This window comes from Pinus tabuliformis, chromosome 3_1 (genome assembly GCF_031772625.1).
Source record: "Pinus tabuliformis cultivar Carrire ecotype Pingquan chromosome 3_1, CPIR1, whole genome shotgun sequence".
NCBI lineage: Eukaryota > Viridiplantae > Streptophyta > Pinopsida > Pinales > Pinaceae > Pinus > Pinus tabuliformis.
The window spans coordinates 391,963,160-391,982,699 of record NC_142301.1 but is presented as its reverse complement, the minus strand read 5'-3'; the positions used below and the strand labels follow the sequence as shown (position 1 = coordinate 391,982,699).

Here is a 19,540-nt window from a genome sequence, read left to right as displayed (position 1 = left end):
ATAGCTGCACCGATTTTCCCACATTGGGTTTTTCCAGTGACATTAGTCCAAAAGTAATGGTGTCATATGGTGTGTCTGTTCTTGTTTCTTTTAGTTGTTGATCTGTAATATGTTGAGCATGCACTAGTGTTTCTTTTCAGTATTTACATTGTAAATAACTTGTTGAGGAAAATAACAAGTAGGTAGGAATAAATCAGATAAAGTGCATGGAGCGTTTCTAACTAAGTAAACTTAAAAACTTCAACATCATGTGTCATCAATTGTAGGGGAACGTGAACCATTCACCCTACACTCATGACAACCATCATGGAGTATCACAGAGGAAGGTGAATCACTCACCCTGTACACAGCGCACCAATAGGGAAAGGTGAACCACTCACCCTATGGTCACTCATAGCTCCATGAAGTACCCCAAGCCCCCAAGATCTCCCAAAGCTCAATGTCTAACTCAAGCAAGACCCTCATGGGAGGGTCTTTCCACAAATCCAAGTCTCTCTCAAAAGGCTAAGAATTTGCCCTTCCCTAAGGGCTTCGAGAGAATGTCTGCGACCTGCCCATCAATCCTGATGTGTTGAAGCCTTATTGCTCCTCAATGTACCATATCCCGAATAAAGTGGTACCTAATATCAATGTGCTTGGAGTGGTCGTGGAATGTGAGATTCTCTGAAAAGTGAATCCCACTCTAGTTGTCGCAGAAGATCACAATGGTATCCAACACGTTCTCAAATAGCTCACTAAAGAGCTTCCACAACCAAACATCCTCATAACAAGCCATACTAGCTATAATGTATTCGGCCTCGGCGGTGGTTGGAGCAACCGATTTCTGCTTCCTGCTCATCTAAGAAATTGAAGTGGACCCCAATGAGAAGCAACATCCAGACATGCTTTTTTGATCCACCACACTACTAGCCCAGTCAGCATCAGTATATCCATGCAGCCTCAAATACCGACAATGTATCTCAGTCCATAGTTTATTGTGCCACGGATATATCTCAAGAGTTTCTTAGCAGCGATCCAACGTATGTGATGAGGCTCGACCATAAATTGACTCAACGTATTCACAGCGAAGCATATGTCCGGACGAGAGTTTACCAAGAACATCAGGGCCCCGACAAGTTGTCTACATTCAGAAGGGTTTGTCAATTCAGGCCCAACAGCACTTCCACATGGCTTCTTGAAGTTGAGTTCCATAGGAGTAGACACAGACTTGCAATCCATTGTTATGAATAAAAATATTCATAACTATATATATATATATATATATATATATATATATATATATAATTAAATTAAATTAAATTGCTCAATTAGTTTTGAAAGGGCACTTTTATCAAAAGAAGTGTCTATAGCCTTATGGCCAGTCAACTCCTATAAAGGAGAACTGCCCAAGGGCTTGTAAATCATCATCTAATATTGAATAATAAAATATATTGTTTACATACAAATGTGTATTCCATTGGCGAATGTAAGTGAACAAAGCTTTTGTTCCAGTGGCATCAGAGCCATCGAACCCTCCCTGTGCCAGTTTCACTCACCATCTGTCCCTCTAAATCGACCTCCTGCTCCCTGTCCACTGCGTAAACCCCATCCCTATCCGTTTTGTGCTTCTCGTCGTCTTGAGACTCGTTGACCACCACCTCATTTCTGTCATCCCTCACCCTGTCGTGTTTCCTGTCGAAATAACCCCTGCTTTTCCCCCCGATCGCCTTTTCCTGGTCTGCACCCTACTCCCCGCGTCGTCTTGCACTGTCACCGCGTCATACATACCATGCTCCCCGACCACTTCTTCCGCTGTTCCCTCCGCCATCAAACCATTCAACCACGTTGTGTCGCCAAATCACTGACTTCCCTTTCGTTTAATCGTTGTCAGTCTTCTACCACAATATACATCAGTTCCTTTGACTCTCACCATGACCTTGACTCTGCTTCTGTGTCGACATTCCCTGCTAGCGTCACCACTCTCCATGGCCCATGACACGCTCGTTGACCCTCGAACAGGCTCATGCAATAAACTGTTGAGAGGCCGAAAAACACGTAGTAGTCGTGGAATTAATTGTGTCTTTTGAGAATCACGCATTTTAATAATTAGTGTATATATTTATACATTGATGAATATTATATATAAAATTTTAATAGGTGAACAAGAGAAGGTCATGATTGCATCCAACAACTTGGAAGCTAAAGCATATGATTGGTTCCTATGGTGGTCCAACAGATGTGCGGCTCGTTTGTTCAATTGGAAAAAATTTGTAGAAACTCTGCTTAAAAGGCTCCATGAGGAAGAAGAAGATGACGTTTAAGAAAGATTTGTTCACCTCAAACAAAAAGGAATTGTAAGCGAATACAACCACGAGTGAGAAGTATTAGCTGTAAGACAGAGGGTTCTTCGACGAAGAGCTGCTAAAAATGTATAGATGTGAGCTTAAAGGGTATATTCGAGAAGAATTAAAATTATATAAACCCAAAACCATTGAAGAAGCTAGACACACAGCAATAATTATTGAGTGAAAATATAAGCTCCATTAAACACCATATGCCAGTAATGAAAAATCCAACAATTACTCAAAAGGGAAGACAAGTAAGTCGTCTTCAGAAAACATTGGTAAGTACATTCAACAACAGTTAAATTTTGAAAAGAAAAAAGATGGCAAATGTTGGACATGCGGAGAAATATTCTCAGACACACATGCACTACACAAAAGCTTTACAATTGTGAAGCAGAACAAGAAGAGGACTCTTCAGAGGATAGCTCCGACGAAGAAAACGACTCCTAATCCGAATCCAGAAGAAAATATGCCAAGAATTTCTTTGGCATATATCACAGGCATAGCTCAACCACAAACATTAAAGCTTAAAGGACATATCAAGAAGCATAACGTTATTGTATTAACAGATTCAGGGAGTACACACAATTTTATAAATGTCAGTGTCGCAAAAAGGTTGAACATTTTTGCCTATCCCGTAGCAAATTTAAATGTTATGGTGGCAGATGGAAAAAGAATAGATGGAGTAGGGAAGCGCCATAAAGTTAAAATGCAACTAAACAAATATGAAATGGAGTACAATTTTTATACAGTTCCCTTAGGAGGTGTAGATGTCGTCTTAGGAGTACAATGGTTGCAAACACTAGGGACATATTCTGCAAATCACCAAAAACAGTTCATTAAGTTCAAAATGGATGGAAGGAAGTATAAGTTGTTCGGATTCCAAGCTCCACCTACCCAAGTCATTTCTGCTCAGCAAATGAAGAAGCTTATTCGCAAGGGAGCCCTAGTATTCGTCGCACAATGTCAACAATTAGAACTATTATCGATGGAAGGGATTCACCAACAGTCTGAAATTACATCCCTAATCCAGAAATATGACAAGGTTTTTCAAGAATTGTCGATGAAATTACCCCCTGAAAGGAAAATTGAACATATCATTGAAGTCAAACCAGATTCGACACCGGTAAATGTAAAACCATATCACTACCCCCATCATCATAAAACAGAAATAGAAAGACTAATACAAGATCTGTTAAAGCATGGAGTCATTACGAAAAGTAGAAGTCCATATGCTGCACCAGTAGTATTAGTCAGGAAGAAAGATGGATCTTTTCGGTTGTGTATAGATTACAGAGGATTAAACAAAATTACTATTAAACACAAATTCCCTATTCCATTCATTGATGAGATGCTAGACAATGTTTTTAAAACTAGAACCGACGACCGGACCGGTCCACCTAATGAACCAGTTTACCGATCGGAACCAGTCTAACTGGGACTGGTTTGGTCTAAACGAACCGGTTTTAAAAAAATACATTAAATAATTAATTTTTAACGAAACAAAACTATTTTTAAGATGTAAAACCATGATTCCAAGCCAATAGAGACAAAATATGCAAAGTTTGCTCATTTATATACCATGCAAAGGTGAATATATCAAAATGGCACCGAGTACAATACATATCATCGACAAAATAGCAAAATACATAAGAAATGAGGCTCTAAATGGCCTATAAAGTCCAAAAACAATGTTGCAAGCTATGAGGCCATTGGCCTACTACAAGTCTACAGTGTACACATGATCAATCATCAAGTTCATCACCACTACTAGACACAGGATCATCATTAGGAGCTACATAGACATCATCTGGTTCAGAGTCTGAGGATGCCTCAGCCTGATCTGCAACCTCAGTATCAATGCCACCAATGACAATAGAAGTGGACCTAATGGAAGCACGAGTTTGTCGACCTGCACGACTAGTGCCTTCCATTGGTTCTTTGCCTTTCCTTGATGCCGCTACTGATCCTGGTTCTGATGCCGCCACATAATCTGCTTCATCCCCCGCTAAAGCCATGTCGATATCAAAATCAGCCTCAAACACAGGATCTTCAATCTCCTCCACCCATTCTGATGTTGGATCAATATCGTCCAACACAATGGGATCTAGATCAGGTGATTTGCTCATCATTTGGTTCCTCCTCAGTTGAAGGTTGTATTGCACGAAAACAAGATCATTTAACCGTTTTTGTTCCAAACGATTTCTCTTCTTCGTGTGTATGCGCTCAAAAATAGACCAATTGCGCTCACAACCTGAAGCACTGCAAGTTTGACGAAGGACTCTAATTGCAAACCTTTGCAATTGAGGTCACTGGCCACCAAATGACTCCCACCAATGTGCTGCAAAGAAAAAGACATTAATTAGTAACTTAGTTTATAATTTGAATTATAAAGAACGTAAACAATTTTAACTTGAAAAAAAAACACAAAATGGAATTTGGAATTGCTTACCTGGTTGGTCCACATCTCTTGCCATCTTTGCCAAGTTTTTGCCGAAAGTACCACTTGCCATATTGAAAACAGTAAACTGTCTATGTATTTCCAACTGGTCTACATGGCTAGGGACCATGCGCTCCAAGCAATCAATCAATCCAGCTCTGACCTCCCCATCATGCAGATCTCCTAGCCGATTTTTATAGTGATACTTTCGGTTCAAAAAATACCCAACTGCATGTATAGGATGATGGAGTTGATTGTCCCATCTGTTATCAATGATCTCCCATATACGGCCATATTTAGCTAACCTATCATTGTAAGTTGCCCGTATCTGCTCCTTTGCCTAATCCATAGCTTCATAAATGTAGCCCATGGCCAATCTTTCCCCATCCACCAACCTTAGCACCTTAACAAGGGGCTCAGTAATTTTCACAAGCTCTACAGACCTTTTCCAAAAATAAGTGTCTAACACTTTCTTTTTGGTGTCTTTTCCATCTGGTCTACGAGCCCACCGAGATTCAGACCATTCTTCAGAGGAAAACATTTTCTGCAAGTTTTTATGTTGACCATTAAGACATTGCAACATGAGGAAGTGAGTTGTAAATCTCGTAATTGCAGGCCTAACAAGCTCTTTGCCCCCAGTGTGTTTCCTCATTAGGTTCAATACCCATGAGTGGTTGTAAATGTATTTTGTAATGCACTTGGCATGCTCTACAGTGTTTTTTACCCACTCCACATTGCCTATATCCTCAACCATGAGGTCTATGCAATGTGCTGCACATGGAGTCCAAAATATGGTCTTATATTTGGTCTCAACTCTCTTTCCAGCAAGAACATAGTTTGAGGCATTATCAGTGATGACCTGCACAACATGCTGCTCCCCAACTTCCTGAATAACGTTATCCAAACGCTCAAATAGAAGGGTTGCATCCTTTACCTTATCAGATGCATCAACTGATTTCAAAAACATGGTTCCTTGAGGGCACGAAACAAGGAAATTAATGATAGTGCGGTTCTTTCCATCGGACCATCCATCTGACATAATGGAACAACCTGTTTTGAGCCATGAATCTTTAAACTCAACCAAATACTCATCAATGGAAGATATCTCTTTTTGCAAAAGAGCTCCCCTCAAGTCATGCATACTAGGGCCTTTGAAGCCCTTTCCTACAGCTATAACAGAGTCCCACATAGCTTGGTAATAAGGTGAGCGAACAGCATTAAATGGGATATCTGAATCATACCACCATCTAGCAATGTATTGATGAGAAGTTTCTTTGCATTGTCTTTTCCAATGTTAATCCAAAGTGGGTTGAGAACTTGGCTGGGAGGAAGTGGGATTAGAAGAGGCAATGTTGGCAGAAGATGAGAAATAACTTTGGATGTTTGTTCTCTTTGTTCCTTTTGATGGTTGGCCAACAGAAGGATGAACATAGTGAAAGGGGTCATTGGTGGAAGGGATAGAAGAGGAGTCTTGAATCTCATAACCATCATACCCACTCTCTTTCATGGCTTCTAATAATTCCCTCTTCCTTGCAATGTCATCTTGGATGGCCTTCTCCCTAGCCTTATCCTCATAAAATTTTCAAGCTTGGAAATGTATTCTGCCCTAATAGGACCTAACAGTGCATTTGGTGCATCACATGGCTTTACTTGGCCTCTTATCCCAGCCAAGTGTTGTTTCAACCTAAGAATACCCCCACCTCCAATAGATTTATGGCATAATTTGCATATCATTTTTCCATCAATTACATCACAATGAGCCCATGCACTGTCCTTTCCTTTTGGAGCCATGTTTGCTTGAAATAATAACAATTTGCAAAGAAATCTGCCATTTAAAAAAAAATTGCAGCTAAGCAACATGGAAAACCAAAGATAAATGTAGGAAAACAAATGCACATGCAAGCTACAAAATTTGATAGCATAGAGCTAGAGAGTTTATAGCATACATGATAGATCATAGAAGTGAGAAGTTTATAACACATTAAAAAAAAAAAAAAAAAAAATCATGGACAGCAGACTCAAATGAGGAATTTTCAAGTGCAAATCCTTACCTGGAAATGCAAACTAGCTTCCTTAGCCTCCTCTTGAAGATGGCAACTCCACTGACAGCTACACACTATCTCCAAAATAGTTCCAACTCCAACTCCAAGATGACTACTTCAGCAAAAACTCAACACTCTCCAAGCTCACAAACAAACTCACAAACACTCCAAATCAGTTGTGTGAGACAAATGAGAGTGAGAGGGGCCTCTTATAGCTTGGAGAGGGTGTTTTTGGAGGGAAAACACCCTTAGTTTCCCCCCAAAACCCCTTAACCACAGTCAAAAATCCGCTTTTTGCAAGTTACCGTGGGCGTGCCTAAAACTGGCCAGTTTAGGACAGAATCGGCCGATTTGATACAAACTAGCCGGTTCCGTCTTAAACCGGCCAGTTTTCACCGGTTAGGGCAAAAAAATGGCGAAATGGCCTTTCCAGCTGCGTTTTTTGGCCGGTTTAGACCGGCGGCCTTGCTAACCGGCCGGTTAGACCGGTAACCGGTTTTTAAAAACGGTTTTGAAAACACTGATGCTAGAAGAACTCCATGGCACAGAGTATTTCTCAAAATTAGATTTGAGATCAGGTTACTATCAAATTCGAGTGAGATTAGAAGAAGTCGAAAACACTGCGTTCAGGACTCATGAAGGGCACTATGAGTTTAAGGTAATGCCATTTGGTTTAACAAATGCACTAGCCACTTTCCAAGCAACCATGAACGAACTCTTCCATCCATACTTGCGAAAATTTGTATTAGTCTTCTTCGACGATATCCTCGTCTACAACAAAACGTGGAAGGAGCACCTCAAGCATCTAGAGGAAGTACTTTTCGTATTGGAGAAGAATCAATTTTATGCCAAGTTATCAAAATGTACCTTTGGGCAAAAGGAAGTTGAATACCTGGGACATGTCATTTCCAAGGAAGGAATCAAAGTGGACCCCAACAAAATTAAAGCGATTAAAGAATGGCCCAAACCCAAGAACATATCAAAACTGAGAGGATTTCTAGGTTTAACTGGGTATTACAGAAGGTTCATAAAGAACTATGCACATTTGACTACGCCACTGACAAACTTGTTAAAAAAGAACGCTTTCCAATGGAGTAACTAGGCAAACGAATGCTTCGAGAAACTAAAAGAAGTGATGTCAAACACACTAGTACTGGCAACTCCAGATTTCTCCAAACCATTCATAGTCGAATGTGATGCTTCAAGATTTGGAATTGGAGCAGTATTAATGCAAGACAACCATCCTATAGCCTTCGAAAGCAGGAAGCTTAACAAAAGGGAAAGCTTGAAATCGACTTACCAAAAGGAGATGCTTGCCATCATACATGCTTTAACTAAATGGTGACAGTACTTGCTCGGAAATAAGTTCTCAATCCAAACTGATCACAATAGTCTTCAATTTCTACTTCAACAAAAAACATTATCAACAGAACAACAAAAGTGGATGGAGAAACTTTCGGCATTTGACCTAGAAATATTGCACAAAAAGGGAAAGGAAAATGTCATAGTTGATGCACTCTCACGAAAAGATGAGGACAACACAACATGTGGCACCTTGGTAATTGTTCTTGACTGGTTAGACGAAATACAAGCGATGGGGCAACCCTACTCAAACATTACAGGTCAGTAGCACTAGCAAGTTACCACTAAACATTGGAGAGGGAGAGGCAGAGTCACCTCGACATATCTTATGTGTTGACCAAGATGGTGAGATGAGGTGACATGAGTTGTGTAGGGTGCATCCTTGGTAGGATGGAGGGTTAGCTCCATCTACGGGAGTTTATGCTCTCGATCCTTCCCTTAGGGTTGGATGACAAGAGATATTGAGTTGGTATCCGACGGAGCTGGCTAGGAGGTTAGATGCATCCATGGCCACAGCTCAACAGAGGTTGTGGATTACCAGAGGGGCTCGAGGGCCAAACTGTTGTTGGGATCCAAGTGGGATTTTCCATCACATCGTGGAGTCGGTAGGTGATGGTAGCAACTATGTGATCGACTCAATGGTTGGGCACACACACCTTTTCATATGCCCTTCAAAGTTCCTAACAACACTAGTGACATGATGGATTGACAGAGGAGCAAGCACATTTCATGAATTGTCATGGCATGTTGGGTTGACATGGGATCGTAGGATGGTTAGACTACTCTGGCAGGAGTTGGTAGGAGGAGGTGGCATCATCAAGGCACAGGACAGGGCATCATATGGAAACAATGCTTTCTCATTGATGTATTGGGCACTAGAGCTACTGAGGTTCGACATGGTAGAATTATTCCCGATTGCATGTGAGGAGTTGAGCCACACAGGTGTACCTGGGCAGATCAGGAGGTGTAGATCACATTGTGGTGGGTGTACTAGCAGAGTGGTGGATGCATGGGCACATATGGGATGGCCTATGGTACATGGTGGTATGGCATTGAGCGTTGATATCTAGTGGCGCATGAAGTTGTGCCATGGAGTTCAGGGCTATGTAGTGGAGTGTTGGGGTGTGTATTTGTGTGTAGCAGAGCATGATCATGCACAACAGTTTATTGAGGTGTTTTCGCTAGAGAGATCTCCTGAAGAGGGCATTAGGAAATCCATTGGGTTTGGCACACTCAAATTTGGAGAGCGAGTTGATCATAGAGTTGACCGTGAGCTTCCTTTTATCACTCACCAACATTGCACACTAACATCGGGGACTTTGATACCGTCCCTTGATGCTCTCATTGCAAGCAACAGAACCTAGGAGGTTCATCTGAGACAGTGGGATGGGGCACGGTGCATCAGGAGAGAGGCTTTCCAACGGTGGCATATGGGCAAGGCGCGGGTTGGTGGATGCAGGCATGGGGGTAGTCCAATCTTCTGCAGGGGTAACACTTGCACCACCCTTGAGCCCACACTCAGGGAGAGGCATGACCCCCTTTGGGTGAGCCATTCCGAGGTGTCTCAGGAGCATCCACAACCTTTTGTGGACCTTACATGCAGGCGGATATTTAGACTGCAGGCAGTGTTGGGGAGCGCTTTCAGGAGGCAGGATGATAGATCCCACTGCGTGGTATGGTCGGCGCAGGGCAGGTTCGTATGCACCAGATTGGTTCATGATGTAAGGAGGCCATATATCAGTCGCACACAGGGGCTTGAGACGTGGTAAAGGTTGGTGCCAACAGCTATCAGGACTATGCCGCAGCCATTCTAGTTGTGGGATCCAGGGATCTAGCTGGTTGATTGGACACTTTGTTTCATGATGAGCAGGAGCAGGACAGAGGATGACCCAACTCCCACTTGGTTTGACATGCGGGGGAGCACTGAGGCCTTTGTCGCATGGCAAGACTGGTTTTCCTTGTTGTTGCTACAAACCAGAGTGAGTGTTGGATGGGTAGGTCATGACATCATGGGGATTCTTGGGCGAGATGCATGGGGACTCCATAGATATTTTTCCAACAAGTCCCAGTAGAGGGGAATACAGCTTGCACGTGACAGGAAAATTGTCATGATTAGAGTGGCGCACATGCGAGGGAGCATTGAGGCCTTTGTCGCATGGCAAGACTGGTTTTCCTTGTTGCTGCTACAAATCAAAGTGAGTGTTGGATGGGTAGGTCATGACATCATGGGGATTCTTGGGCCAGATGCATGGGGATTCCATAGATATTTTTCCATCAAGTCCCAGGAGAGGGGAATACAGCTTGCACATGACAGGAAAACTGTCATGATTAGAGTAGCGCGCAGCGACATCATGGTGGTACCCCTTTTGGACTAGCTTGGGATTATGGCCTAGCAGGGCTTAGCAGTTCACCTACCTGTGGAGGTGAGCAGGTTTCTATAGGGGAAGGTCATCCATACCTTCCATTGGGTTTTAGTAACTTGGTGGTGTGGGGGACTTCACCAGTGTGGCAGGGTAACCAGCAGGAGGAGATCAGGGGAAGTGCAAGAAGGTGAGGATTCCATCCCACAAAGATTGGATTACGTCTTCAGGCGTCTACTCTTGAAGTGCACGAGAGAGACTATTTGGTAGAGCAGTTTCACGAGGAGATGATCAAGATTTTATACTACCATGAGGCTCTACTTAGTGGCAGTATGCAGGGACGTGGACGTCTGGGGCCTACACTGAGTTGGACACCGAGTGGAGCAAGGGATGCCTCATGCTGATCAGGATCGCTTGGGATCCTGGCTAGACGAGTCAGAGGTCAGGGATGGCTGAGTGGTACATTTGGGACCCCAATATTGTGTACAGAGACTGTTAGGGTCAATTGATTGAGAGGGTGCTTGTTCAGGCATTGCCTGAGGACAAGCAATTTTTGGTGAGGAGCACTATAATGTCCCCAATTAAATTAATTTTGCTAAGATGAATTTCTATTTTTGTAATTGGGTGTTGGGATATATTTTGGCATGTAAACTTAGGAAAAGTGGGTGGAGGGAGTCCCCACTTAATTTTTAGAGAGATGGAGACAACCAACATTAGAGAAAATGAAAGATTAAATTGATAGTGGAATATGGGGCCCACATAAAGTACGCACTTGGGGAAGAAGGAATTCGAATTCCTTGAGGAAAATTGAATTGATGGAGGGACCCACAAGGAATGCATGGCCAGCAATTATAAAAGGAAGGAATGAGGGAGCAATAGGGGTCTTCTGTCTATTTGAAAATCGATATTGCCTTAACCGTTCAGCTGAGCCAACATTGTGTTGTTTAGCACAAGAAATTCCCAAGGAGAGAAGCTCAACCTTTCTTCGGTGGATTTCGAGTGCCACCCTAGGAAGGATTTCCTTCACCATCGAGACTGGAAGAAGCATCAGTTGCAGGTTACACACATTTATGGAGCATAACACATAGCCCAAGAGCCACCACTGCGCAGTCATTGGAGTGAGATTTGTTGGGGCAACATTATCTTGGGGATTTTGGAGTTGGGAAGCTAGGAGATCATTTGGAGGGCCATTTGAGGAGGATTGCTAGAGTTGGGAGTGCAGAGATTGACAGGATTAATCACAGCAGCAGAATTCATATTTCGAGGAGGGCCAAGCTGTGAAGGGTCAATTTTTGAAAGTAGGAACCAAGGGAAACCCTTTTTGGGTTTTTTTGGGCTTTGGGCAAGGACCACAATACCAAATTCCTAGAATTTTCTGGGCACTGTAGAATGGGAAAATCAGGGGGCGAAGTCTGGCAACAGTGCAGTTTTGGAGCAGCAGCACAGTTTTCTGGAGGTGTTGATTATTGCAGCCGTTTGACTTTCTCATACTCATCACCTAGTGCTTGTAGTTTGCCTTGTGCAAGCCCAGGTGCAATTTATCCAACTAATTTGTACCACGGCAGATATTATTAATAAAATTTGGCTAGTTTAGGGATTTGCAGAAATTTCTAGTTTATGTGTATGCATTTCTGAAATTTTCTGCGTTATTTATTTGTGCATGTCTTTGTTATCATTGTAAAATATCCACTGGGAATATTACAAATTCCTTTATTTATATATGATTTAAAATTTGTTACAAGTAATTATTTTAAATATATATAATTTAAAATATGTTAATTTACATTTATATATAGTAATCAAATTATTTAAAATAGGTTAACTTTATAACCTGCTAATAATATTACTATGTATGAATTACACCCTGAGTATCATTTTAGACCTGTAACACACACTTTTAGCCTTCAACGCATGGTAGTCTACCAAATCGAGAGTTTAACACTTGGGTATTTTGGCCATCTAGACTATCTTCAAAAAATTTCAAACAGTTTTAAGCCGGAAGATTAGATGTGGGCAATCATCATCGTTCACCCAGACGGCCCATATTTTTGTTGTTAGCTGGTGTATGGATGTTTTGAAATGAAATGTGCCCAATTAGCGGTGTTGTTCTAGTTGCCAGAGATGGAGGTCATTTGCCCCAATCCTTTTACCCATCTATTTGACATTTGCTATTACCAAACCTGACGGCAGAGACACAACCCTGAGAGAGAATCAATTACCTCGATACATTTCCCACTTGCTGGTTCAATAAGATCTGCGTTAGCCATCCGTTGATTTCCCCTATCAGTGTCTGGGGAACTCCCAATGGGACCGGTTGGGATTTTTCAATGTGCGAACTTGGCCTTATGTGTAGCTTGGTCCTTATACTGATAGTCAAAGTCAATGAGTAGCTTAGCATGAGGAGCTCTAATACCCAGAACTCAACTGGAATGAGGTCACAACGGGAAATCAATTATAAGCCAAACATGCTCGAACCTAAACAAAACCTAATAATTTTTTTGAAGTTCACCTAATTCCAAACCTCAAAGTTTAGGTCCAGCGAACCCTGTGACATATGACCTAATAAACCCAAAGCCCTGAAGGTCAAGCACATGGAACACCAAAACATCCTCAGTAGTATGGGGATTTGTGGAGCCACAATATGAGTATTAGAGACTCCTAACATGGTATTTCACCAAAAAAGAGAAAGGTGCTATCTCAAGGTAAAAGTCACAATAAGGAACACCACAAAGATGGATAACAAAATCCAAAAATATGTTTCAGTTCCTCCCAAGTTTAATGATTACTCAACAAGCTCACTTGCGATGCTCACAAAATCAGCCGAATCTGCTCCAGATCGCAATACTTGTTCAAACACAGTCCAACTCATGAAAAATATCATTTGTTGTGGGATGAAAAATATCCATAATTTTTTGGTGAAATTTGAAGTATCTGTTGAGTTTCTGTCAAGTATTTCTAGATTCCAAATCATCTCTCACCCTCTGTCTTAGCTAAGTTCTTCATGAATCCAACTGTCTCATTTTACACCAAGAACGTTGTAAGAAAGCAGCAGGCATCAATAAACATATCCTTGTAAGGATTCAACTTTAAGAACATGTAATGCTTTTGACTCACCTGAATGTATACTTGAACAGTATATTTTACATGTAGGTCTTTATTAAAGAGATGGAAAAATGTAGCATCCAGATTCCTCATCTAGAAATTCTTTTACAGTAATACCAAATGTCTTGTTCTGCAGACAGGAATGCTTGACACTATCTAGTTACAAACCTCAATGTGAGGATCATCAAATCTCTACTTGAACTAGTTAGAAAATAAATTAACATGTTTATGGCCACACCCTAATTATATCAGCAATTAAATAACTATTTATTAATAGCACAATATAATCTTTAAAAGAGAAACTAATAAAGCATGTAAATAATTTCACACTCCATGCTATTTTCCACTCAAAAGGGAAACTCATAACAGAAGTTGATACCTTGAGAACAGGCGTAGAATCTCACTATGTAATCTAGATGTTGAATATGCATATACCCTGAAATTTGTCTCCACAACCACAAATCCCTGGAGATCAACAGAAATGAAAATGTCACAGTTAAAGACACCTTAGCTAAAACCACATGGGTGTCAAAAATGATGAGAACATCAACAACTAGAAAATCAAAGATGAACAAAATGCCTTTCTAAGACTTCTGAGACTGCAAATGATTTTCGGACAAGAATAAACATTAATTGAAACCAGACAACCTCAAAGCATTATAATATTATGTATATTGCATGTAATATCATGGTTGAAATTTTAAGATAACATTTAATTATGAGACTTGCAGATATTAAGGTTGGCTTGTTATGTTTGTATATAAGTGACTTGGAAGATTTTACCCTTCAAAGTTGTAACAAACCCAATACCCACTTTGAGGATATGTGTTATTGCTTGAAACCACCAAATTCACACCAACTTCTTGTCTCTGATACCAAAACCAATTATATGCACTAGTTGTGGAATCATGCTGTAACAGAAACAATTGCATGTACATTGAATCGAATAGAAATTATGAATGAAAATAACAAGATGGATAAAACTTACAATGCCACTCGTGACAGTGTATTATATAGCATTGACTAGTCACGAGTGAAGGGGTGTACACCTGGTGTTCTATATAGCATTTACTAGTCACGAGTGACGGGGTATGTTAAGAATTCAGTAGCGCAGTGAATATGGTAATTCTCTTTAACTTGATAACTATTTGTGTTACCTTTTTCCTTATTATTATAGTGTGAGATACATCAAACGCTACCAAAATAATAAGAATAGTGACACAGTATATAGGCTGCAAGCCAGGGCCAAAGCCCCTCCTCTTCAGGGGAAGACCCTTAAATCTCCTCTTCTTATTGATCCTTCAATTGACGAATACCATGACCTAATGACTCAAATACCTTCCAAGATCAAGATCAACTCGGCCTCCTGCTGCAAGAACTTTGACCTCCTACCGCAGATCCGAAATTCTGTCTTCCAGCGACTGTTGCAACCACTGCTACTCTCTAGAAGACTTCGATCTTCTTCGTATGACCTTCTCTTCCCTTCGCTTGCCTTTCCTTGTGACTTAGGGCTAGTGAGACACCCTAAGTGACCTTCACTTGACTTCCTTTTTCTCTTTCCTCCAAGATCGAACCAAAGACAACCCCAGCGTAGAAACCCTAGCTTTGACTTTCACTTGGGAGAGAGAGAACTAGCCCAAGCACTTGAAATTCCTTTGAATTCTTCTTCATCCTTCTTAGACCTTTCTTAGTCCTCTTCTTCGCATAGAATGAGTGTGAGTGAGTCTGTCTAATGGAGGACAAGTTCCTCTCTATATATAGGCCTCTTCAAGGGTAGACATGGCTCTTCATGTAGGCCAACTTGACAGCGTCTAGGCCGACTTGATCTTGCAGGTATTTTGCGCTTTAAAGACAACAATTTTTTCTTTAAAAGATACAATGTGCCCATAGGGTCTTCAATATATGACAATGACTCTTAAACCTAGGACAAACCCTAAAAGCACTCAAAGAGTGCTTGACCTATAAAATAAAAGAACTTGGGCATGAAACCCATGCTCCAATAATAATAATTTCTTTTCATTTTATAATTTACAAGAATACATTTCATACTTATGAAGACCGAACCTAGTTACACATTTTTCAACAGGTTATGCACCCTTTCATAATTATTTATTATTGTTTATCTTTTTGCGTTTATAACATTCCCATCCCCTTAAAAATTGGTTTGTCCTTAAATCAAGGGTAATGAGGGACACTGTTGGCAAAAATTGTATATTTCCCATGATGAATCCTCTTCTGGAAGGTTTTTCCATTTGATAAGGTATTCTTTGATGGCTCTGGAACATAAGACCTTTTCTTTAGTGGCAAGAATACCTTCTCGTTCTAAAAATAATTCTCCCTTCATCATCAAATTCGAGAACCTTTGTTTGAATGGGTTGGACTTGTCCCAACATCTTCTTGAAGCAACACATGGAAGACATTATGGATTCAATAGTTTCCTAGTATCTTCAACCCATAAGCTACTTTGCTAAAAAAAATCCAATTTGGAAAGCCCCATAAAATTTTGGAGCCAATTTATTCTTTCCTTCTTGCCTAAGGGATAATTGTTTGTAAGGTGGAGTCTTACAACCACCCAATCGCCCTCTTCGAACTCTCTTTCTAATCTATGTTGGTATGTTTGTTCTTCCATTCTATTACGAGTTGTTGCTAAAATTTTCTTTTAATATTTTGATAATCTTCATCTATTCATCTAGTTGATTCCTTATGGCTTGGACTTTGGTGTCAGTGAGTGCAAATGCCTTCCATTTTGCGAGTTCGTAATTGTATAAGCCATGGAAAGAAGGCATTGTAGTTGATGTAGGATGGGTAGAATAATACCACCATTTGGTTATATTTAATCATTGGGACCAATTATTCTGCTTATTTGCCACAAAACAATGAAGTTTCTTGGCATTTATTTAAAATTTCCATTTGACCATCCGTTTGTAGATGGTAGGCGAAGCTCATATTAAGGGATATCCTAGTTTGTTTGCAAAATTCTCTCCAAAACTTTCACTTTAATTTTGCATTCCTATCACTAACAATGACCTTCGGAAAACCATGTAATTTATAGATGTTCTTACAGAAGACATCAGCAATCAATTTTGATGAATCTGTCTTTCTTATGCCATAAAATATGCATATTTGATTAATATGTCAACCACTTCAAAAATCATATCCCTTCCATGAGACATGTATAATCTTTCAATAAAGTCCATCCATATCTCTTCCCATCTTTGGTTACGAATGTGTAAGGGATAAAGTAACCCTGGGGTCATAATATTTTCATTTTTATTTCTTTGACATGTATAACATTTGTCAACAAATTTTTGAATATCTTTACTCATCCCCTTCCAATAAATGATTGCCATGCATTATAGTAGGTTTTGAAAAATCCTACTTATCCTGTTGTTGGGGAACTATGTGACTCCTTTAAAACTTTCCTCTTAAACTTTGAAGATGGAATTATAGTAAAATATGTTCTTGTACCATAAGATGTCATTTCCCCATTGAAATTCTACGTTTTGGTCCAAATTGTTGCTTATGGAATAAGATTCAAGATATTTGACATATTCAACTCAGATTTCATCTAACCAATCGAGAATCACCACTATTGTTGCATATGTTTTTACTTCATCATCCCTTCATGATATCAACAACTACATTGTCCTTCCACTTTTTGAGTAATATTTCCATATCAAAGATGGAAAGCTTTCCCATCCATTTTTTTGTTTGATGGACAACGTTCTTTGTTGTAATAGGTATTGCAGACTGTTGTGATCCATACATATTGAGAATTCACTTCATAAGAGGTATTGTCACCACTTTGCTAACACAAGTATAATCGTGATCATCTCTTTATCATATGAAGATTTTGAGCTCTCCTTATGTTGTGCTTCCTGCTCTCAAGGGCTATCAAATGGTCATTTTACATTAACATTGTGCCTATTCCAACACTTGAAGCATCAGATTTTACCACAAAGTGTTTTGTAAAATCTGGTGTCATTAACACAGGTGTGGATAGCATAACCTTTTTCAGCATCTCAAAACATTCTTTTGCCTTGTTACACCATTAGAAGTAATTCTTCTTCAATAAGTTTGAGAGTGGTCTTGTCAAATGGGCATAGTTCTTGATGAATCTATTGTAATAGCTTGTCAATCCTAGGAATCCTCTTAGTTTTGATATGTTATTTGGTTTAGGCCACTCCAAGATTTCCTTGATTTTATTAGGATCCACCTTAAATCCTTCCTTGGATATGACATGACGAATGTATTCTACTTCCTCCTTACAAAAAGTACATTTTCATATTTTTGCACACAACTGATTTTCTTCTATGAGAAAAATTACTTGCTCCAAATGCTTAAAATGTTTCTTCCATTTCCTACTAGGAAAATCGCCTTGTTACCGCTCAATCTAGCAAGGGTTCTAGGAGGGGTTGCTATAGAGCAACTATTAGCTCAAGTGGCGACAATAGAGAAATAGTCCACTGTCACCTTAGCTAAAGCTCCCTGCTCTTTACAGACTTTAACAGATGGGAGGAGTCCCAGTATTAGGGAAATCACTAAGAATAATATATTAACAGTGTAAGGGTAGTGATTTTAATAGCCTATTCAAAGGAGAAAATGTATTGATGGGGTTTAGTTGCTTAAGAAGCAAGGTGAATGGCTCTCCAAGAAGGGCTAGAGGAAGGACCTAGACCTAGGGTTGAGGAGTATTTCTTGATATGAAGCGCCCTAGACCTAAGAATCCTAGGAGAATAGGGTTTTCTAAGAAATGCCTGTGAATTTGGAGTGACAAGGTTAAAAGACCACAAAAAGGCCCTAGTGGACCCAAATGAGGTCAGGGGTATGGGGTGAAACTTCAAACAAAGAATCTTGACCAAGCAAGGAAGAAGATAAGATTTGACTCTAATTTCCAATGCAATAATCCTTGAAGAAGCCACTAACAAAGTGAGACCTTAGGGAGAATGGTTCTTGAACTAGGGCTTGGAAAAACTTGAGATTCAACCTTCGGAATGGCTTCAAATTTGGAGGACCTTTCAAGGACACACCAGCGTAGGCACTAGACCAGCTTTCATCAAATTTGAATGGCTACAACTGATTTCGTGTGATGCCCTAGGAGACACTAGGGTTAGGGATTATTAAAAGAAAAAAGGAGGTGAAACAAATTTCCGTTCGGTGATCACATAGAACTAGACCAATGCCTATCCTATTGGGAGAATGGAGTCAATGAGATTTGATGTTTAAAGTTTCTTATACCCAATCAACGAGTTCCCCAAGAACTTCGCATAGCCTTAAGGGCAACATTTAGATTACTAGGAAAATTTATACTTCTTTGACGCTACAATGGATAATTTATCAAGGTAACTACCCCCCCAGTACATTCATTCACTATACCATGCATGAAACATATGAAAAATCCTCACAAAGACAAGATTCAATAAATTTGCATTTCATTAGCGTAGCAACTCCAGCTTCATGAGTGAAAATTTTCATATATTATACATGTGACATAAACAAGAAATAGATCATGTAAAAGACACTTACAAGTATAGCGAAATCTTCCAATCATCAACTAAACATATTTCGCTGAAATACATTCAGCGAAATTCTCAAGAAGAGATAATGACCCAAATCCAAGTGATGGTCAAATGAAATGATAATCACATCAATATATATCCTCCACTAAGGGGTTCGATTTGCCTAATTAGGCCTAATAATGCCCCAACCAATAAAATAATGTGCAAAAATAACATTACATGGCCACAAGCCCACCAAGATAGCTCCATAATACAAACATAAGCCTCTCAAGAGGGCAAAATGACAAATACAATAGGTCAATGGGCCATTGAAGAGGCCTAGTGGAGTCCAATATGTGCCAAAATGAATGAATGAGCTTCAAACATAATGATCAATCAGGTGACCCCTTAA

At 40.1% G+C, this 19,540-nt stretch overlaps 1 protein-coding gene across 3 annotated transcripts in view; it reads right to left on the bottom strand.

The window, feature by feature from the left end:
- LOC149187366 (transcription factor-like protein) overlaps positions 1-19,540 on the bottom strand; it is a 340,582-nt gene that overhangs the window by 129,341 nt on the left and 191,701 nt on the right. For all 3 annotated transcript variants that reach the window (XM_089411340.1, XM_089411338.1, XM_089411337.1), the window contains one exon: positions 14,010-14,095. In XM_089411340.1, coding sequence (XP_089267466.1) covers positions 14,010-14,095 — 86 coding nt within the window. The remainder of the gene's footprint in view (positions 1-14,009; positions 14,096-19,540) is intronic.